This window comes from Nyctereutes procyonoides, unplaced genomic scaffold, assembly GCF_905146905.1.
Source record: "Nyctereutes procyonoides isolate TBG_1078 unplaced genomic scaffold, NYPRO_anot_genome, whole genome shotgun sequence".
Classification (NCBI taxonomy): domain Eukaryota; kingdom Metazoa; phylum Chordata; class Mammalia; order Carnivora; family Canidae; genus Nyctereutes; species Nyctereutes procyonoides.
The window spans coordinates 22810897-22834116 of record NW_026575051.1 but is presented as its reverse complement, the minus strand read 5'-3'; the positions used below and the strand labels follow the sequence as shown (position 1 = coordinate 22834116).

The window sequence follows — 23220 nt, the reverse complement described above, 5'->3', positions numbered from 1 at the left end:
AACCAACCCAGTTACTGAATATGTTCTCAAATATCAGTTTTAAGTGATTTGGCAGAACAGATTCTGAAAATTGCTATTATTTTTTTTAAATGGCAAATGCAGGGGAAACAGGAATGAGCACCATTTTGGACAGAGTAAACTTAATATGGCATGTGAATGTGTCAGGAAATCAGTTTGTAATGTTCGTGAGATTTGGAGTTATTCCTGGAATTATCTATCTATGTAATGATGAAAGCCAGAGACTGTGGAGGACTGAGTTGATGCAGAGGCTCCCTTTTGTTCCCATTACTAGCACATAAATATAACCACTTTTAAAACATATAGCCAAACTCAGAAAAGAAAGTCCTCAGATTTCATCAAAGAAAGTGTGGTAAGCATGCAGGTTGATGCCACTAGCAAATGGGGTATCTATTTCAGATGTAACTCCTAGTGTCTTGAAAATGGAATTTTAATGTATATAAGAGGAAAAGATAGATACTCTACTAAAGTATGGATTTGAAAGTGATTATTCTTGGAGCTAGGAATCACCTCCTTGCAAATGCAAAGTCAGTAGAACTTGTGGAGTATTCTGAAAAACCAAATTAAGTAATTCAAGTAGAAATTTGTCCAAGAACTGGTAAAGTCCACAGGGAAAGGGTAAAAAGAAGTCAGATCTTGTTTACAGAAACATTTGAATAACTCAAGACTCTCATGGAACACCTACAGAAACTAAAATAACTATAAAAAAGCACAGTAAAAATTATATACTACATGATGATACAAAGTACCCTAAGAAAAAAGCAAAAAGAAAAAGCAGGAAAACTTTAACAGAAAATAAGGAAATAGAATAATCTGAATAGAAGATGATAAAATAACCCTTCAAAATATAGAGGCAAAGGAAGAACATAGAAGAACAAATCTTTACAAAAAATAATGAAGCTTTTGCATAAAGAAACTTTTCTTGAAATGAAAAATACATTTATTAAATAAAAATGATGATTGCATTGAGCAGCAAATCACAAACAGTTGAAATGGGTATCAGTGACTAGAAGTAGGATTTAAGGAAATTGCAATAATAAAACATAGAAAATTTTAATAGAACTTTTGAAAGTGAGGTTAAGAACGAATGCCTAAGAAAATTTTCAGAAAGAGAAAAAAGGGAAATTAGATATGAGAGGCTTGATTAACCACTACCTTGAGGATTTTCTAGATTTGAAGAAAAACATCAATGTAAATATTAAAGAAGTATAACAACTCCTGACATTCTCATGGTAAAATGTAGAATATTAGATACAAACAGAGAATCCTAAGGGTAATAGAGAACAAATTACTATAAAATTGGTATAAGGCAGTACCATTAGATAGCAAAATTCTCATCAGCAAAACTGAGAGCAGAGATGGTAAAATATGTTTAAAATGGCAGAATGACTGTTAACCTAGAATTTTATACCTAGCCAAACTACTATACAGTAGTGAGGGTGAGATAAAATCATTTGCTGACAAAATAGTCTGCAAGACTCAGCCATTACTGAAAGAAATATCGAAGGATGTAGTTCTATAAAAAATATGTTAAGCCAAAAGTAAGAAACTGGATAAAAAAAAAGAAAAGAAAAAGAAATGGAGAGGTTGTAGTATGGGGTTTCAGCAGAGTATGAAATAATTTCAGATATGTCTGTGAGAAATTTAACCACCAGCCAATCAAAAATAGATAAAAGGGGCTATGGCATAGTAGTGAGGAGATACTTTAGACTAGATACTCTCAAATCTATGTATTATCCCTAGTTACACACGGGATTAGAAGGAAAACTTGAGTGAATGAAAATGCATGTGGATTTTAGTTAAAGTCACAGCACAAAATGATATCATTCCCAGATAAGTTGGGAATGAGAAGTTTGTTTGCTTTTATTGTTTTGCACTTGTTTTTTAGGATTTTTTTTTCATTTTTAGGGAAATAACATGTAAATATATGGCTTTAATTTTCTATTTAATCACATATTTTGGGTTTAGAAAAAAGGTGATTATACACATGTGTACACACACACAATTTATCTATGATCATTGTATCCAAATTGAAAATATGTGTTCTACCAACCTCAGCCATCTTTTCCAAGTGTTAGATATACGTAACATTTCCTTTCCACTTGTGTTGATTAAATTTATACAGATTAGTCAAACAAAATTATAGTAACTATTAGAGCAGAGAAATAGATTTCCTCTCCAGCATAACTTCTAAATTTTAATTGAATTAGCCTCTTACTCCTCTGTCCTCATCACCACTACCTACTAATTTATTAAATTGATTATTTTAATTTCAAAATAAAACTTTTATTCACATTTTGATACTTTTGAAATTAGATTACATGTTGAAATCAATAGGTATGGGTTGAATCATTGAATATATAGTTTATTTTTTTACTCCAAAATCTTTTATGAAATTCATAGCATATCCTATAATGGACAGCATCTTAGAATCATGGAAATACAGTCTTATGGTCTGTCTTGTTTTGTCTCCACTTTTCCTCTGACAACCACTTCCAGAGTTCTCTAAGAGTTAACATTTCTGGAAAACTACTCTGATCTTGTCAGTACATTACCTAATAATTTTGAGTGATCTCAAAGTTCAGACTCCTTGGCGTGGCATTCAAGGGCCTTATTATCTAAAGCCTATGATATTCTGGCTCAGAGAATTGGATCTCCAGCCTCATTTCCTACCACCCCTCTCTCATGTGAATTGCTTCATCCCTGACAATCAACCACATGATGCATTATTTTAATACAAGTGTTGTAAAATCTCCGAGGAAAGTTTAATAAAATGAGATTGGTGTTGAACTGAAAATAGCTAAAACAGGCTTTTTCTAAAGCTTAATACTTTAAGATGGAAAAGTAGCATTATTTCAGGAAAGGCTTGACTTTTATATTAAATTGTCGAAGAAGCTTATGGAATATCTTTATTTGGAGTCTTTTAAACATAGACTAAAACTCTTCTGTTTGGGATGATTTAGGTATACCCATGAGAGATAAACAAGATGAACTTTGAGGCTGTGGCCAGGTTTAGGAGTTTGGGGGTGATTAATGACTGTATCTAAATGAGGCCAAAAGATCCAGATGGGAGTGAAGAGAAATTCAGTTAGTCATCTACATGTTATCTCTCTATGATTCCAGAGACCTGGATATTTGACAGTTGGATGTATGTACTTATTTAAATAAAACTATGTAGTTTGGTGGTATTTTATTGCTTTGAATGTTCATGTGTTACTATAGTATAAAAAACTCCACAAGATAAACATCTGTTATGTTATTCTCTTCAGCCATCAAATAACATACATCAAATTGTAATTACTAGATAAAAATGTGAGTTAAATTGAAAATATTCCAAAATGGCTTTTATTAGTTCTGAGAATAATGGATTAGTGTAAAATACATTTTGATGACTTTTTAGCAATTTCTTTATTTTTATAAAGTGCAAATTGAGAAATGATTTATCCATCATCTATATATTTATATGACTCTGTGTTTTAAACTTAGGTATGTGTCTTGTGCCCTGGGCTGTCCATACGAAGGAAACATCACACCACAAAAAGTGACAGAAGTAAGATACGCCTGGTTTCCTAGTTCTTAGTAAAATGATGTATATTATTTTTAAAAGGGGCCTATTTTCCTTACTGTTATTGCATCTGCACAGCAAAATTGAAGGAGAACCATGAAATGGAAGACAAGTTTGATCAAGTTATTAACTAATTAACTGTTTATAGCTCTTGAAAGTTAAGTAACATTTGAGTCTTATCATTTGGGTGCTCAAGGTAAAGGAATAAAAACACCTGTTTCATTTTTTCCTGGGTAGAACTCAGGGAGTGACCTTTCCACGGTCCATCAGAATGTGAGGGCACTTGCCGCACACACACTTAAACTTCACTTTGGTAGCCCAGCTAGGGTCGCCTTGTTTTTGTCCTGCACACTTTGGCACTTGTATCAGAGTATACACCACTTTTGCTGGACACGGTTTCTGTGACCTTGAGATCCTATAGCTCTTACTGCTGAGATTCAAGTTCCTTTATTAGCAGTTGTGCGGGAAATTGATTATAGTCACTAAAGACCTGCTTATTGACATTCACTTTCTATTTCCTTTTCCTACTTATTAATTGATACCAATGAATACAAGATACTCAGTCTTTGACACTATAATAGGCTCTCCAGAACTCATTTGTATATGAAATATTAATTTGTATCTGTTGTTCTTTTCATATATTTTGTAATGTGGTACTGAAGTAGTGAAGATTGCATTGTTAGAAAAATCAAAATTTAGGAAGGATAAACTTTCAGTTTGGCTAAAGCCATTCCTCTTTTGTACTTTCATTTGAACTTTTGAAATTTACTGTAGATTTTTTTTCAAATGAGTGCTATCCCATAGTCTATTTTTTAAGAGAGACCTTTGCACACAGAGGTCTATAATATAAAATAAAGAAGCTTCAATGTTGTAGTCCTTCACCTGCATGGGACTCTTCTAAGACTTTGTTATTAATTTACATTCATAATTGCATATACTTTTCTTAACACTTCCAACATGTCCTTACTAGCATCATCATTAGTGTAATTCTAAAAACATTAATAATGCTTAGAAAGAAAATATGCTAAGTAAGAGTGTTTGTTGTCTATATTTTACAGAAGAGAGACCAGAGCTTTAAAAGGTAATTCTACCCAGTATCACATTACTAGCATGAGTGGCAGCTGAGATTTAAATCCAGGCTTGTCTGATTCCAGAACTCATGTCTTTGTTAACATACCATGCTTCTTCCTTGCAAAGTCCTATTGCTCTTTCAAAGGGACATTAGTAACCTAGCTTAAAGGGAACTTACAGTTTACTTTGCACAAGTACATCCATTTATGAGCCAGAAAAACTAAGTTAGAAATATATAGTAACTACCAATCACAGAAATACTTATTTACAGAGCTGGAACTAGTATTGATATCTCTTGAACTCTAATCCAGCACCTTGAGAAATACTACTTCCAAAGCAAATTTGTAATGCTTCTGTTTGATTAAAGGGTTGAGAAAGGAAGCCTCTCATAATTGAAATTGTAGCTTATAATTTCATAATTGAACAGTGTAGATATTTATGACTCTAAGGCAAACTTTAGAAAAAATATAGTCATATCTTTATAACTTTTATATAATATTTAGGATTTAATAAACAAGGAAAAGGACCAGAAAACTAAAATATAAGGTTTTCCATGAATACAAAACTAATCTTAGTTGTGACTTTTACTTCTAGGTTATTGCTAAGAAATAACAGGGTTTGAATCTGTTCATTTACATTATTTTACTAACTCCCAACTTTTCCTGACAGGTATCTAAGAAACTGTATGGCATGGGCTGTTATGAGATTTCTCTCGGAGACACCACTGGAGTGGGAACTCCAGGAAGCATGAAGAGAATGTTGGAGAGTGTCATGAAGGAAATCCCATCTAGTGCTCTTGCTGTTCATTGCCATGACACATATGGACAAGCCTTAGCAAATATCCTTACGGCCCTTCAGGTATTTTGTATTATTTGTGTATGTGTATAAAATGGATATCCTTACTTATAAATGTTAAGAGCTTTAGTGGGAAAATATTTATAAATTGCTATGAATATAATGTTTAACAGTGCCTACCACATGACAAGCACTCAGGAAATTTCTGTAAATTACACACTTCTTTTTAGGGCAATTATGTCTCCTATTACTATTAATTTGATTTGATAAAATTTGTTCTTTTTTACTGAAGGGTAGTTGACATACAATATTATACTAGTTTTAGGTGCAACATAGTAATTCAATAATTATATACATTAAGAAAAGATCACCACAGTAAGTGTAGTTCTTCTTGGTCACCATATAAACTTACAGCAATATGGACTATGTTCCACATGCTTTTCATGATTATGACTTTGTTTTGTAACTGGAAGTTTGTACTTCTTAATACCATTCATCTATTTTATCCATTTCCCCTATCCTCCTTCCTTCTGGCAACCAGTATTTATGAGTCTATTTGTGTTTTTTCTTTGCTTGTTTGTTTTGGTTTTTAAATTCTGCTTATAAGAGAAATCATATAGTATATGTCTTTTCCTGTCTGGCTTGTTTACAGACATGTATTATTATACACACAGCATTTGTCTTTTTTATCTGGCTTATTTGCAACATCTATGTTGTTGTGAGTGGCAAGATTTCGTTTCTTTTTATGGCTGAATAATACTGCCTTGTGTATATATGTACCACATCTTCTTTATCCTTTCATCTATTGATGGACATATAAGTTGATTTCAGGGCAGCCCAGGTGGCTCAGTGGTTTAGCGCCGCCTTCAGCCCAGGGTGTGATCCTGGAGACTCGGGATCCAGTCCCACGTCGGGCTCCCTGCATGGAGCCTGCTTCTCCCTCTGCCTGTGTCTCTGCCTCTCTCTCTCTCCCTATCTTGTGTCTCTCATGAATTAAAAAAAAAAAAAAGTTGATTTCATATCTTGGTTATTGTAAATAATGTTGCCACGGAATGGATAGGTGCCTATATCTTTTTAAATTAGTGGTTTTGTTTTCTTCCAATAAATGCCCAGAAGTTGAAATACTGGGTTGTATGGTATTTCTATTTTTAATTTTCTGAGGAAATTATATACCGTTTTCCACTGCGGCTGCCCCAATTTACATTTTAACCAACAGTGCACTAGAGTTACTATTTTTCCACATCCTCACTAGCACTTATTATTTCTTGTCTTTTTGATACTAGCCATTCTGACAGGTGTGAGCCAATATCTCATTGTGGTTTTGATTTGTATTTCCCTGATGATGAGTCATACTGAGTATCTTTTCATATGTCTGTTGACCATCTGTATGTCTCCTTTAAAAATACGTGTCTAGGGATGCCTGGGTGGCTCAGCAGTTGAGCGTCTGCCTTTGGCTCAGGGTGTGATGCTGGAGTTCCAGGATCGAGTCTTGCATTGGGCTCCCTGCTTGCTTCTCCCTCTGCCTATGTCTCTGCCTCTCTCTCTCTCTCTCTCTCTCTCTGTCCATCATGAATAAATAAATAAAATTAAAAATAACAACATAAAAATGCATGTCTATTCAGGTCCCCTTCCTATTTTTAATTGGACTTTTCTTGGTGTTAAATTGTGTAAGTTCTTAATATATTTTGGACGTTATCCCCTTATTGGATACATCATTTGCAGATACCTTCTCCCATTTGGTAGGATGCCTTTTTGTTTTGTTGGTTTCCTTCACTGTGCAAAAGCTTTTTATGGTGGTGTGATCCTAATAGTTTAATTTTGCTTTTGTTCCCTGTCCCTGAGAAGATGAGTATAGAAAAATATTGCTAAGCCCAGTGTCTAAGAGATTACTGCCTGTGTTTCATATTAAGAGTTTCATGGTTCCAGGCTTCATATTTCTGTTTTTAATCCGTTCAAATTTATTTTTGTGCATGGTGTAAGAAAGTGGTCCAGTTCCATTCTTCTGCATGTAGCTGTCCAGTTTTCCTAGCACCTAAATAGACAGTCTTTTCCCATTGTATATTCTTGACTTCTTCTTGTGGATATTCTGATGTCCTTTGTCACAGATGAACTTAACCATCTCTGGGTTTATTTTAGGCTCTCTGTCCTGTTCTTTTGATCTATTTGTTTGTTTCTGTGCCAGAACCATTCTGTTCTGATTAGTTTAGCTTTGTAGTATATTTTGGAATCTGGGATTGTGAGACCTCTAGCTTTGTTCTTCTTTCTCAATATTGTTTTGGCTATTCAGGGTATTTTGTACTTCCCTACCAATTTTACAATTGTTTGTTCTAGTTATGTGAAAAAAATGCTGTTGGTACTTTGAAAGGATTGCGTTAAATCTGTAGATTATTATGGTTTGTATGAGCATTTTAATGATGTTAATTCTTCCAATCCATGAGCATGATGTAGCTTTCCATTTCTTTTTGTCGTCTTCAATTTCTTTCATCAATGTCTTATGGATTTCAAACCACAAGTTTTTCCTGCTTGGTTAAATTTATCCCTAGGTATCTTACTTTTATTGATGCAGTTGTAAATGAAGATTGGCCTTTTTCTTTCTTTCACTTTGTTATTACTGTATAGAAATGCAACAGATTTTTCTTTATTCATTTTGTATCCTGCAACATTGCTTAATTCATTTTGTGGTTCTAACAGCATTTTTGGTGTACTCTTTAGAGTCTTATCTATAGTATCATGTCATTTGCAAATAGTGAGAGTTATACTTCTTCTATAACAATTTGGATTTTTTTTTTGTCTGATTGCTGAAGCTAACTGGCAAGATTGGATATCCTTGTCTCATTCCTGATCTGAGAGGAAAAGCTTTCTGCTTTTTACCATCAAATATTATAACTGCGTTTGTCATACGTGGCCTTTAATATGTTCCATTTAAACCCACTTTTTTGAAGAGTTTTTATTAAGTGATGTTGAATTTTGTCAAGTGTTTTATCTGCATCTATTGAGATAAGATTTTTATTCTTCATTTTATTAACATAGTATATCATGTATATTGATTTGTGAATATTGAATCATCCTTGCATCCCTGTAATAAATCCCCCTTGATTATGGTGAATTATCCTTAATGTATTATTGATTTTGTTTGATAATATTTTGTTGATGATTTTGCATCTATGTTCATCAGAGACATTAGCATGTAATTTCCTTTTTAAATAGTGTCTTTGTTTTTTGTATCATGGTAATGATGGTTTTGTAGAATGAATTAGGAAGCTTTCCCTCCTCTTTAATTTTTTTGGGATAGTTTGAGAAAGATCGATATTAACTCTTCTTAAAATATTTGGTAGAAATAACCTGTGAAGCCATCAGGTTCTGGACTTCTGTTTGTTGGGAATTTTTTGATTTTTGATTCAATTTCTTTTTTTTTAAACTATTTTTTTAATTTTTTTATTTATTTATGATAGTCAGAGAGAGAGAGAGAGAGAGAGGCAGAGACACAGGCAGAGGGAGAAGCAGGCTCCATGCACCGGGAGCCCGACGTGGGACTCGATCCAGGTCTCCAGGATCGCGCCCTGGGCCAAAGGCAGGCGCCAAACCGCTGCGCCACCCAGGGATCCCTGATTTTTTATTCAATTTCATGGATCAGTCTTTTCAGATTTTCCATTTTCCTGTTTCAGTCTTGGAAGAGTATATATTTCTAGGAATTAATCCATTTCTTTTGGGGTGTCCAAATTGAGATGTATAATTTATCATAGTAGTCTCTTACAATTCTTTGTATTCCTGTGGTGTTGGTTGTTATTTCTCTTCTTTTGTTTCTGATTTCATTTGTGTCCCCTCTCTCTCTCTCTTTTTTTTTTTTTGTAACGAATCTGGCTTTCAATTTTGTTTACCTTTTCAAAGACACCGATCTTAATTTCACTGATCTTTTCTACTGTATTTTTAGAATTTATGTCATTTATTTCATTCTGATCTTTATTACTTCCTTCTACTAACTTAGGGGTTTGTTTGTTCTTTTTCTGGGTTCTTTAGGCATAATGTTATATTGTTGAGATTTTTTCCTGTTTCTTGAGATAGGTCTTTTTCTCTATAAAATTTCCTCTTAGAACTGCTTTTGCTATGTCCCAAAGATTTTGAAGTAATGTGTTTCTGTTTTCATTTGTCTCCATGTACTGTTTGATTTGCTATTTAATTTCTTTGGAGACACACTCACTGTTTACAAACATGTTGTTTAGTCTCCACTTGTCTGTTTTTTTTTCTTTTTTTTTTCTTGTAATTTCTAGCTTCTTTCTGTCATGTTTGGGAAAGATCCTTGATATGATGTAAGTCGTCTTAAATTTACTGAGACATGGTTTATGTCCTAACATGGGATCTCTTCTGAAGAATTTTCCATCTACACTTGAAGGAATGTGTATTCTACTGTTTTGGGATGGAATTTTTGTATATATCTATTAAGTCCATCTGGTCTAATGTATGTTTAAAACAAGCATTTCTTTATTGATTTTCTTCTGGATGATCTACCCATTGATGTAAATGGGGTGTTCCATTTCCCTACTATCATTTAATAACTGTCAATTCCTCCCTTTATGTCTGTTAATAATTTGCTTTATATATTTAGTTGCTTCTGTGTTTGGGTGCATAGTTATTTATAATTGTTATATCCTATTGTTGGCTTGATCTTTCTTTCATTATGTAATGTCCATTTTGTCTCTTGTTACAATATTTGTTCTAAAGTCTATTTTGTGTTATGTAATATTGCTGTCCTAACTTTTTTATTTCCATTTTTCATGGTATATCTTTTCCATCCCTTCACTTTTCATCTATATATATCTTTAGGTCTGAAGGTAGTCTCTTATAGGCAGCTATATAGATGGTCTTGCTTTTTTTTTAATTCATTCAGTCACCCTATATCTTTTGAATAGGAGCATTTAGGGCATTAACATTTAATTATTGATAGGTTTATATCTATTGCCATTTTGTTAAGTGTTCTCTGGTTGTTTTTGTAGTTCTTTGTTTCTTCTCTTGCTCTCTTCCCTTTTGATTAGTGACTTTCTTTAGGACTGCTTGAATACCTTTGTCTTTAATTTTTGTATAGGTATTATCAGTTTGGACTGTGTTTACCATGAGGTTCATATGTAACATCCTAAGTGTATAACAATTAATACTAAGCTGATGGTGGCTTGAGTTAGAACAATGTAAAAGAACTACATTTTTATTCCTCCTCTCCATGTTTTATGTATATGAGATAGAAAATGTCTATTTTCTCTGTGTTTGTGAATGCTTTGATTGATCAATTTACTACCATTGAATGTTTGTATATTTGCTTTTACTAGTCAATGTTTTTCCATTAATAATTTTCTTCTAGTTATTGTCTTTTCCATTTATCACTTTTCATAAAGCTGGTTTAGTGGTGATGAACTTCTTTAACTTTTGTTCATATGGGAAACTCTTTATCTCTCCTTCAATTTGAATAACCTTGCCATATAGAGCATTCTTAGTTGTACATTTTTTTTCCTTTTAGCACTGAGTATATCACGCCACTCTCTTCTGGCTTGCAAAGTTTTTGCTGAAAAATCAATTGCCTGACAGCCTTATGGAGTTTCCCTTGCATGTAATTAGTTGCATTTCTCTTGGTGCTTTTAAGATTTTTCTCATTATATTTACTTATTCTGTGTCTTGGTATGGACCTATTTGAATTCATCCTGTTACTGGCTCTTTGTGCTTCCTGGACCTGGCTGTCATTTTCATTCCCCAGCTTAGGGAAATTTTCAGTTATTTCTTCAGGTAATTTTTCTGTGCCTTTCTCTGTCACTTCGTACTCTGGGATCCCTATAATGTGAATACTAGTACATTTGATGTTGTCTCAGAGTTTCCCTAACCTAACCTTGTTTTTTTGTTTTTTAAACAAAATATTCTTTTTGTTGTCTTGGGTACTTTCCATTACCCTTTCTTCCAGATGCCTGATCCATTCTTTTGCATCTCCTAATCTACTGTTGATAGTGCATTTTTCATTTCAGTTATTTTATTATTCAGCTTTAACTGGTTCTTTTTTTTTTAAATTCTTTTGTTGTCTGTTGTTGTTGTTGTTGAAGTTCTCACTGACTTCATCTACTCTTCTTTCAAGTCCAGTGGGCATCTTTATAATAATCATTTTGAAATCTTTGTCAGGTAGATTATTTAACTCTATTTCATTTAGTTGTTTTGTTTTGTTTTGTTTTGGAAGCTTTGTCTTATTCTTTTGCTTGAAGCATATTCATTACCTTCTAATTGTGTTTGACTTTCTGGTTTGTTACTATGAATTGGGTGAAACAGCTATTTGTCCCAGTCTTGAAGGAGTGGCCTTATATAGGAACATCCTCTTTGTAGACTGCATGTGTCTGGAAGCTTTGACTATCTGGCTGGAGTCAGGGTAGAATTGGGTAGGGTGCCTTACACAGGAGGTTCACTGGCAGCATTGGTACAGGCAGGAGATATTTTGAGTTGTTTTGTGACCAGGATGCCTTGGCAAAATGACTGGGGCTGCAGTGGGTATATGCTGGGAGTGTCATATTGTATGCTATACGGGAGCATCCTTGGTGGGACAGCTATAGCTGGGGTAGCATTAGCTGGGGGGCTTTGCTGGAGGAGCTATATTATGGGGACTGCTAGAGTTGGTGTGGGATCAGGGCTCACTGAGGAAGCAAATTGACTAGAGTGCCTGGGTCCTGCTCTCATCTGAGCTATCATTCTGGAGAGGGAATGGAAACAATGGTGCTCCCCAACACCCCCAATCCCAGAGAGAGAGCTGCAGGAGTTCCCCCATTTGATTGATACTCTAGAATTAGTAAGTAGGCTTCCCTAACTTAAAGTCTAAGGGCCCTTCAAACTACTGCTTTTTTGCCACACTGCAGGTCAAACAAATCTCTGCACAGCCCCAGCCCTATCCTTCCTTCTGCAGTTCATAGGATTGGGGTGAGAATTCCATTGCTACCCTGTCTGCATCTCCCCTGCCTTTCTTCATATGGTCTCTTCATCCTTTGGTGTGCAAAAGCAGTTCATTTTGTCCACAGTTCCTCTTCAGGAGGAATTGCTCCATATATAAGTGTAGATTCCATGTTTCTGTGGGAGGAGGCAAGCCCAGAGTCATCTTAAACCACCATCTTGAGTCCCTCAGTCCTTCATTTATTCATTTTAAAGTATCAGTCCTCTTAGGGCTATGTCTGCTTTTACTAACCCTTACATGCTCTCAGCCATAAAATTTAGTAGACTAAAGTATAATAGCATTTTGAGGAGTAAAAAATATAGAGTGTTCTATTATGATCATGTAACTAATGCTTTTGTTGATAATTTGGTGCTCTATTAGAGGATATAGTGTTAAAATATTCTACATTTTGTTTAGCATGTTTTTCTGATGTTACAGGCATCCTTTTGGAAGAACCCCTGGTTTTTATCAAGTATATTCTTTTAGAAGACATCTGGAAAGTTAGATGATTGAAAATTACATATTAAATTCTAATTCTAATAACTTTATTATTTCGAATTGTTAACGCAATACATACAAAAAGTATTTTAAGGATATGTCTTAAAATTAGTGTTAGTTTGTTAAAATCAGCTAAAAATAGGTTTGTGTGATTTTTTTAGAACCCAAGATTTTGACAACTAAAGATAAGACTGACTCAAAACTTTCTTGTGAGTCTGAAAATCAATATGTAAAGCTTTATGTCATAGACTTCAAGTGTACAGTTGTTTGGCAGAAGTTAAAAAACAATGTGAAGATCAAGCCCTACAAAGGGCTTATTTTGACTTTGTAGCATATGTGCACAAATCTTTAGTTATCCTCTGGAATAGGATATGAATGAGAACAGAAAATGATATCCCATGGATTTTTGGGCGTGGGAATTTTTACAATTTTCCATTCCTAGGTATTCTGGTTTCTAAAACAATAGAGAACTAGGTATCACTTCAGGATTCCGTGTTTAGGTACAACTGTAACTTATTAAGTGTTCCTGACCAGCAGGTTCCTGAAGACCTCTGTCTCCCACTGCCCACCCCTCATTTATACATATGAGTATTCCTTTTTTCAATTTATTTCTTTCTTTCTCCTCTCCTCCTCCTCTCACTTCTCTCCTTCCCTTCCCCTTCTTTTTGTCATTCCTTTATATGGGTGTATCTTCTATATGGTAACACTTTGAGTAGTATTTAATTTGCATAGCATTTTTACTATATAATGAATGACAATTTAGTTATTTGTGACTCGGAGGCATAATGCAAAATATGTGCACCCAAACTTCTGCTTCTGGAAACTTCCTCTTGAAAATGCCAAAATTCAAAATCCTTCTGATACCCTATTATAATTCTAATGGTTAACAATGCTTATTTGAGGAAATGACATTTAAAATTAGATATAAAGCATGAAAACTAACCCATAAAGGTGTGTGCATGCACATGCCAGTGTGTGAAAAGAGAAGTTCAAGCAGATGAAACACCACTTGGGCAAAAGGCATTGTGAGAGAGGAGAATTATGTCCTAGGAACTGAAAGAAGACAAATATATTCAAAAAAGAAGCTAAGCTTTTTGACATATGGTGAATTAGCTGAATTGGAAAGAGATGAGGACCAAGATTTGAGGGCATTTTCTCATCCTGCAACAGCCATATAAATGGTCAGGAAAAAACCCCAGGCCCAAACAAGATGGGGAACATGGATGAGAACCTGTATGAGGTGGAGACCCCTCCAAAAATGCCAGGCCCTCAAAAGGAAAACCAGCAAAAATTCACCTCACAAGGGGAGAAAGCAAGAGTATTCATTATGGCTTTGGCTATGTATAGAGGTAAAACACCTAGTCTCTCTTTATACTTCATAACAACCTTTTGTCAGCTCCTCATGTAGATGCAGCATTCAAATTCATATCAGCTGCATAATGAAAGACCCAGGAAGATAAATTATTTTTAAGTGGTTGTGGGGTAGTGGCATCTTCAGATGCCAGGAATCATATAAATATTTTTTGAAAGAACACACCTTTAACATAAGATGAGCTATTTGGGGTATGTGTGTATATGTTGTGTGTTAGAGAAGGGAAGGGACAAAGGGGTGGGTATTCTTGTCAAATCATGTGGCAGTTAGTAGAAAATGTATCTACAGTTGTCTATAACTGTGTTTTCTGTTCTTGTACTGTGTGCACTGGCATCAGGTATAATGGGAGGTGGGACAGCAGAATGGAGGCAGGGGGCCCGGGAAAGCAGTAGTGTACTTAGTAGTGTACTTCCAGCTCGTCTTTACATTGCCCCAGAGCGTAATTTGTAGTCACCATATAAATAGGTAGAAAAGAGGTAACAGTGGCTTTACATGATGTAAAGCAGGAAGGCTAGTTTAAGTGAACAAGTGAAGAAGTGACCGAAAAGCAGAGGCCTGCTGAGGAAGCTAAAAGTTGTTCCTAAGTTCTTTGGTCTTTTTTGTCACCCCCTTTTGTATAGTTTTGAAAGTCAGTGACAACATCAGAAAGAAATACTGCTGCTTTCTCTGAAACTGAGTGTAGCTGGGACAATCTTTAATGTTTTGGAACTTGTATGTTCATAAACCTAGCTGGATATGGCACTGGACTGTCCCTGCAAATGCACATGTACTAATCCCCAGCAACACTGAACAGACTGAATTCTCCAGGGTCCTTCTCCTTTTCTAGTCTCCCATCCCCTCCCCAATAACAACGGCCACAACAACAAAATAACCAGTTTTACCTTTAGTGGAGGAAAAAATAAATGTCTTGGAAAAAATGGCTGGTGTTTAAATAGAGGGAAAATCAGAGAAAGTTCCGCTTCGTCATGGACAGAGCTAACCTTGGCTTTGGGAAGCAGTGGCCATACTTCATTTTTTAAATTGGAATCTTTGAAGTGGCTTCTAGTAAAATTGGTGGTGGATGTGGTGTGGATATCATTTGCTTTAATTTAGGGCTTGAGAAACAGTTTACAGCGCTCTAAACTGGAAGTTAATATTAAGTCAAGGAGACATATAATAAGTGGAAACTTGGCCACAATGGTAGGAAACAAATGAGAGTTATAAATGGAACATCCCCCCTCAGTCTGGAAAGCACATACTAATCGTGTAGTAGAGATCTTTCTTGGGCTCCCAGGTTTTGTATGTTTTTATTATATGGCTTATTCAACTGTACATAATTGTATGGAAGTCAAGAATTCATAATTATCAGATATTTAATGTAGAGAAATAATTTTGAGACTATAGCTTTAAGTGTAGGATATTTATAACCACTCAAAACTGAAAGAGCAAGAAAAGGAGGTGACAAAACATACATCTTAGTAATGTAAGAAACGTACATGAAACAATATACTTATTTAATTTTTTATGTAAGAAATTGAGTTTCACCCTTCTCATGTTCCCAAGTTACCTGAGTAAAACACTAGTGAACAAATCATTTCATCTGTTTAATACCAGACAATTGCATAACTTATTTTTTTACTCAAAAGATTTGTCTTCATAACCAGGTAAAAATGGAGTAAAACAAATATCCAGTACCACAAATCACAGTACATGTTGATTGATAGGATGGAGACAAAACAAAATAGGCAATATTTAGCTTTCTCCTTAAGAAAGCTACCTTGTGACTTTTTTCTTTCTTAAATTTAACAGACTTTTAGTTTTTGTGCCTTTCTTAATAACGTTTTCCATATGTTTAGTATTCTCTTTTAGAAAAAAACAAATTATTTTCCTAATGTTTTATATCAAAGCATTCATTTTTATATTGCCTTTTACTAAACCATACTTAAATGCTACCAAACAGCAAATGTTTTTATGTAATTTATTTTTGAGGTTCACAAGGAGGATTTTTCAAAATTCCGTTCACTAGTCAGAGTTGTCTCCATTCTCAGTTCTGCATCTGTAGAATGCATACAATGATGTCTCCCTCCTTAAATTATGCAAAATTGAGATGAGATATAAAGTTCCTAGAATGATTGCCTTGGTAACATTGCATTTAGTACTATTATTACAGTCATTACAATTAAAACTACTAATGACAGTAATAATAACATTACTCAATTTATTTGTGAGTAGACCCAGGAGATATAAAGAGTTTACATGCATTAGATGTTGTTTGTTATTTTTAACATCAATAAAGATCTAAATAGAAATCAATGAGCATGAAAGAAAACAAAAAGGTGAAAACTGAATGCCCTTACAGAAGTTTTACCAAACATATCAATATAATCAATATTTATCAGACACTTGTAGATGTTAGATTCAGATGTTAAAGTCTGAGCAGTACTGCTGTAAAGAAGATTGTTTTAGTCTAACTTTGTATTTTCAAAACTTTATGACTGTAATTTTTTTCTACACAATTAACTTTCTCCAGCATGGTATTGTGTTGGAAAATCCTCTTACTGTAAAGTGGGATAATGTGTACATTATAAAAAAAAAGTGAGAGAGAAAAGAGGACAAGAAGTTCAGCAGAAATTTAGTATTGTCCAGATTTCAGGTGTGTACAGCTGGGGCTCCTGAGCCATAAAAGTCTTTGTGAAAAAAATGACAAAGTACCTTTCTGGTTTTTTTCAAGTGTTTGGATTACTTGCTTATATCAGTGATGAAAAACAATTGAATATTTGAATAACGTTGCTTTCTTTGATTTATCTCCAATATTCTTTTATTAAATAAACTTCTCTCTGGTTTTAGCAATAAGTGATCAGTTTTTTGTTTTCAGAGATAATTTTTACTGATTTCAACAAATGCACAGGTTTTTAAAAGAGGTAGAAAAGCTTCTTAGCTAGGTGGCATTTTAAACTGGCATTCAATTAATTAGCATATAAAATACATGAAATTCTATTGTCATATGCTAAAAATTAAAGTTTTTAATCTTTATACAATGGATTATGCTTAGATCATAAGGTTGAAGCTTACTCAAAAGGAGAGCATGTCCAAAAATGCTATGCCTCTCCCAGAGCAATGCATCCATACTGATTAAATAGGAAAACATTATAAAAATTATGAGGGTTTTTTTTTCCAACATAGAGAAGGTTCTATGAGAACCTGAATGCTGAATTAATCAGAATATTTTGTTTTCTCTTTAATTGTGGTTTAATTATGCAAAAAAACCCTTGTTTTCCCAACTATAATCAGAACCTTTATTTTATAGTTGATTGACCCTCTGGGATAAAGGGATATATATATATATATATATATATATATATATATATATATGGGGAAGACTATTTACACCTTGTGATCTCTATTCCCACCAGTCAGAGCTTTCAGGATCCAGGAAAATCCCTAATACATAGTAAACAAACCATCTTTTTTGGAGTAGGTTGGAGATGCAGTCCTGGAGATCAAATGTGAACAGAAAAGTAGAATCAAGAACCATGTAGCTCAGAGTGGAGACTGGACCTGCTTGATGTCTTTTCACTTCCTGTGAGCCTGAATGTTGTGCTGTTTGCTTCATTTTCTTGAAATTACCTAGTATTCTCCCAGTGGGTACGCTTTTTTGTTTTTGTTTTTGTTTTTTGTTTTTTTAAGATTTGCAAGGAACATTATGCTAAGACCCTGAGTTTTCCATTATCTATAAAATATGATAATGAGAACCTTTCATATTTTTCTAGATTCCCATTTCCTTATATGCAAGATATCACCCTGGAAGATAAATCAAAGAATATGTTCATATCTCTTTCATGACATTTTTTATCAATTCATAACAGACATAATCAAAGTATCTTCTTTGCTCTTCTTAGAAATTTTAATTTTATTAGCATGACCATATTATTCCAAAGATTAGATTAATCAATGTTTCTTTGTCTTTACCTCTCAGTGTACCAACTAAGACAGAAATCCTGGCCCGAAGCTCTTATATCATTTTCTTTGCATACAATCAAGTTTTGAATCAGGAAGGTAGACTCACCTTGGTAATTTATTTTTTACTGGTTTTTAAAAAATAACCATTTTAAATTTAAAATGAATCCTTGTTGTTATCACACTCAGGAAAAAGATAACATTTACTCATACAATTATTTCCTTCCCACTTTAGTCTTTCTTCTCTTTAGTACTTAACTTTGGCTTTTATATTATTGGTGGCTGTTTGGGCCAGGATATGATATGATTCTTCCCTTGGCATAAGAGATGGAAATTTCAAAACTCACTATCTTTTCAAACACCTCTCTTATTTATTCTGTAAATGTCTCATCTTATTGTTTTAATCTTGTGTTCAAGATCTTGTTTTCAACCAAGAACTCATCACATCTCTCTCAACACATATGGTTTTAATTTGGCAATCTTGTTGTTTTGCCCTCTTTGTATAAAAACACAGATTTTCATTTTCTATTTTTTTCCAAGTTTTTTTCCTCAAACTTTTTTTGTCTCTTGGAAGTTCATATTTACCAGGAAACTTTATATACACAAATAATCTTGCCACTCAATACAATGTGGGAACACTCATTTTCTTTTAGAATATTGGTTTGAAATTGATCAGTATAGTATTAATACAAAGTATTATTCTCTTGACTAGTTTTTTGGCTTACTGTAATGTAACCAGTTGATGGTTATATGCCTAGCACTAAAAACAAAAACAAGCACACAGAAAATTGGAACCACTGATAACCCTAATAGCCAAAGTAAAAAATCCCTCAGCTTTATTATTTGAACAATTTTCTGATATGTTGCCAGATATTTCTAGTTCTGGGCTTGAACTAGGTGGTAGTAATAATATATGTTACTAATGTAGCTGTTAGATCACATTGGCTGATTTTTATAAAACTACTTCTTAACTGTAGCATACCAAACTTGCTTATAGTATTCTTTGTAAAAGTTAGATTCAAGAATAGTTAGTAGAGAAAGAGAAACTTAATAAATGCATGTCAAGGGATGCCTGGATAGCTCAGTGGTTGAGCTCCTGCCTTTGGCTCAGGTTGTGATCCTGGGGTCCTGGGTTTGAGTCCTGATCAGGCTTACCACAGAGAGTCTTTTTCCTTCTGCCTATGTCTCTGCCTCTCTTTCTGTGTCTTTCAGAGTATATAAATAAAATCTTAAAAAAAAAGTGTATGTCAAATGCGGAATCCCAAACTGGAAGATATACAAAGTCTTTTTCCCTTTTATAAATTTCTTTAATAGAGAGCAGAACATAAAATAGAAATTATGCCTATCAATTGAGACCATTAAGAATTATAATTTATTTATGCTCTTTTAACCAAAAATTTGTCTTCCTTCCATGGGACAGTTTCTCTGCTATTAGGTATGATAGATAAAAAGAAACAGATGAAATATTATCACTTTACTTAATAATATTTTCATTTCTCAAAATATTAAAATCATGTCAAATTGCTTAAGTAATGTTATTTTCACCTAGGTTACAAATTTAAATTCTGTGAACTTAAATTTTTAAAAATTGGTGTCAATTATAAAAACTAAAAATCAGGTTATGGATGTACATTTCTAAAGACTTCTCTAGTAAAATATTTTGTAATAATTGTCTTTTGTGGTTTTATTGAGATATAATTAAAATCACTGTGAGTTTCAGGTTTACAGCATAATGATAACACATTTATTGTGAAATTATTACCATGATAGGCTTAGTTAGCATCCATCATCTCATGTAGATACAATAAAAAGAAAAAGCAAATAAGGATACAAAACTTTTCCTTGTTAAAAGAACTCAGGATTTACTCTAACATTTCAATGTATCATACAGCAATGGCAACTATAGTCATCATGTTGTACATTTCAAATGTTTATCTTATAACTGGAAATTGGTACCACTGGTACGTTTTGACCACTTTATTCCAATTCCTCGTTCCTCTACTATGGCTTCTGGTAACAAAAAATAGGATCTTTTTTTCTTAGTTTGGTGGGATGTTTTGTTTTGTTCTTTAGAGTCCACATATAAATCATACAGTGTTTGTCTTTGACTTATTTCATTTAACATCGTGCTCTCAAGGTCCATCCATGTTGGCACAACTGGCAGGATTTCCTCATTTTTTATGACTGAGTATTGGATATATAATACCACAACTACTTCCATTTACCTGTCAGTGGACACTTACATTGTTTTGATGTCTTGACTATTATAAGCCACAGTGAACAATGAATGCACATAAGTTTTCAAGATATTGTTGTAGGCTTCTTTTGGAAATATTCCTAAGAGCGAAATTTCTGGGCAATACAGTATATTTTTGAGGATTATAATATTGTTTTCCATAGTAGCTGTACTTGTTTACAATCCCACCAACAGTACATAAAGGTTTCCATTCTGGGACGCTTGGGTGGCTCAGTGGTTGAGTGTCTTCGTTTGGCTTAGGGCGTGATCCTGGAGTCTCGGGATCAAGTCCCACATCCGGCTTCCTGCATAGAGCCTACTTCTCCCTCTGCCTTTCTCTGCCTCTCTCATGAATAAATAAATAAATCTTAAAAAAAAAGGTTTCCATTCCTTCTTGTTCTTGCCAGCACTTGTTATCTCTTGTCTTTTAATAATGGGCATTGTACAGTGTGAGGTAATAACTCATTGTCATCCTTCCTTCATTTCTTTAGGATAGATTAGTTTAGAAATATTGGCTGACACTTTTATCTTTTTTTTTTAACATTGTATTTATTCATGAGAGACATAGGCAGAGGGAGAAGCAGGCTCCATGCAGGGAGTCCACTGTGGGACTTGATCTCAGAGTTCTGGGATCACAATCTGAGCTAAAGGAAGATGGTCAACCACTGAGCCACCCTGGTGCCCCATATATATATATTTGAGAGAGAGAACACAAGTGGGAGAGGCAGAGGGAGAAGGAGAGAGAATACAAAGCTGACTCCATCCTGAGCACAGAACTTGACATTGGGCTCAAACTCCTCATGACCGTGGAATCACTACCTGAGCCCAAACCAAGAGTGAGATGCTTAAATGACTGCACCACCCAGGCACCCTGGCATTTTTTAATTTAAGTATTTGAGCATATTATTTCATTCTCTCTGGCCTGAAAATTTCTATTGAGAAGTCCACTTCTATTAAGAAGTCTTATGTGTGTTCCCCTGCATAGACTTCTCTATTTTTTCTTGCTAATTTTAATACTCTTTTTTGTCTCTGACTTGTTTTTTTTTAAATAGTTGACACAAAATGTTACATTAGATATAAGATCCTACTATAACACCATTGACTATATTCCCTATGCTGTACCTTTTGTCCCTGTGACTTATTCATTCCATTGCTGTGACTCTGTATCTCCCATTCCCATTCACTGATTTTGCCCATCCTCCTACACCCCTCCCCTCTGGGAACCATCAGCTTATTCTTTGAGTCTGTTTCTGTGTTAGATTTTTAAAATTTTCTGCATATAGATGAAATATTGTATTTGATCTTGACTTATTAAATTTAACATAATTCCCTCTAGGGGCATCCATGTTGTTGCAAATGGCAAGATGTTATCAATTTTTATGGCTGAATAATATTCCATTGTGTATATAATTACTTCCTTTTTATCTCTTCATCTATTGGCACTTTGCTTCCATATCTTACTGTTATAGATAAAAATGCAGGGATCATTAGAGTGCATATATAGCTGGTAATACCCAGTGGAATTACTGGATTATATAGTATTTCTATTTTCATCTTTTTGAGGAAACTCCATACTGTTTTCCACAGTGGTTGCACCAGTTTACATCCTCAACAACATTTCACAAGTGTTCCTTTCTCTTCACATCCTCACCAACACTTATTTTTTGTCCTTTTTTATTCTAGCCATTCTGACTAATGTGAAGTCATAGCTCATTGTGATTTTGATTTGTTCTTACCTGATGATTAGTAATATTGAGCATCTTTTCTTTCATGTGACTGCTGGCTAGGTTTATGTCTTCTTTGGAAAAAATCTCTATCCAACTTATCTGTCCATTTTTAATGGATTATTGGTTTTGAGTATTATATGTTATTTTAGATATTAACTCCTTACCAGATATATCATTTGTGAATATATTCTCCCATTCATTAGGTTGCCTTATTGTTTTGTTGATGGTTTCCTTTGCTGTGCAAAAGCTTTTTCAATTTGGTCTAGTCCCAATAATTTATTGTCTTTTGTTTCTTTTGCTTGAGGAGACATATAGAAAAATATGACAAGCCCAGTATCAGAGAAACTACTCCCTATGTTGTCTTGAGGATTTTTTTATGTTTTCAGGTCTCACATTGAGGTCTTTAATCCATTTTGAGTTTATCTTTTTGCATGATATGTGAAAGTGGTCCAGTTTTGTTTTGTTTTGTTTTTGCATGAGGATATCTAGTTTTCTCAGGACCACTTATTGAGGAGACTGTCCTTTCCCATTGTACATTCTTGCCTCCTTTGTTATAGATTAATTGATTATATAAGAGTTGCTTTATTTCAAGGCTCTCTATTCAGTTTCCCTGATCTGTAGGTCTATTTTTGTGCCAGTATCATACTGTTTTGATTTCTATAGCTTTGTAGTATATCTTGAAATCTGAGTTCGTGATGCCTCCAGTTTTTTTGTTCTTTCTCAACATTGTTTTGGATATTTGGGGTTTTGTGTGGTTCCATACAAATTTTAGTATTACTCTAGTTCTGTGAAAAATGCTGTTGGTATTTTGATAAGGATTGCATTGAATCTGTAAATTGCATTGGGTAGTGTGGACATTTAACAATATTAATTCTTCTAATCCATGAACGTGGAAAATCTCCATATTTGTACAATCTTTAATTTCTTTTATCAAAATTTTATAGTGTTTAGAGTATAGATCTTTTACCTCCTTGGTCAAGTTTATTCCTAGTTTTTTTTTTTTAACTTTTTTTTGGTGGTTTGTATTAGAATTGTCTTCTTAATTTCTCTTTCTAC

General features: G+C 34.0%; 1 protein-coding gene across 5 annotated transcripts in view; it reads left to right on the top strand.

The window, feature by feature from the left end:
• HMGCLL1 (3-hydroxymethyl-3-methylglutaryl-CoA lyase like 1) overlaps positions 1 to 23220 on the top strand; it is a 203299-nt gene that overhangs the window by 86989 nt on the left and 93090 nt on the right. For all 5 annotated transcript variants that reach the window (XM_055330866.1, XM_055330868.1, XM_055330869.1 and 2 more), the window contains 2 exons: positions 3505 to 3568; positions 5324 to 5512. In XM_055330866.1, coding sequence (XP_055186841.1) covers positions 3505 to 3568; positions 5324 to 5512 — 253 coding nt within the window. The remainder of the gene's footprint in view (positions 1 to 3504; positions 3569 to 5323; positions 5513 to 23220) is intronic.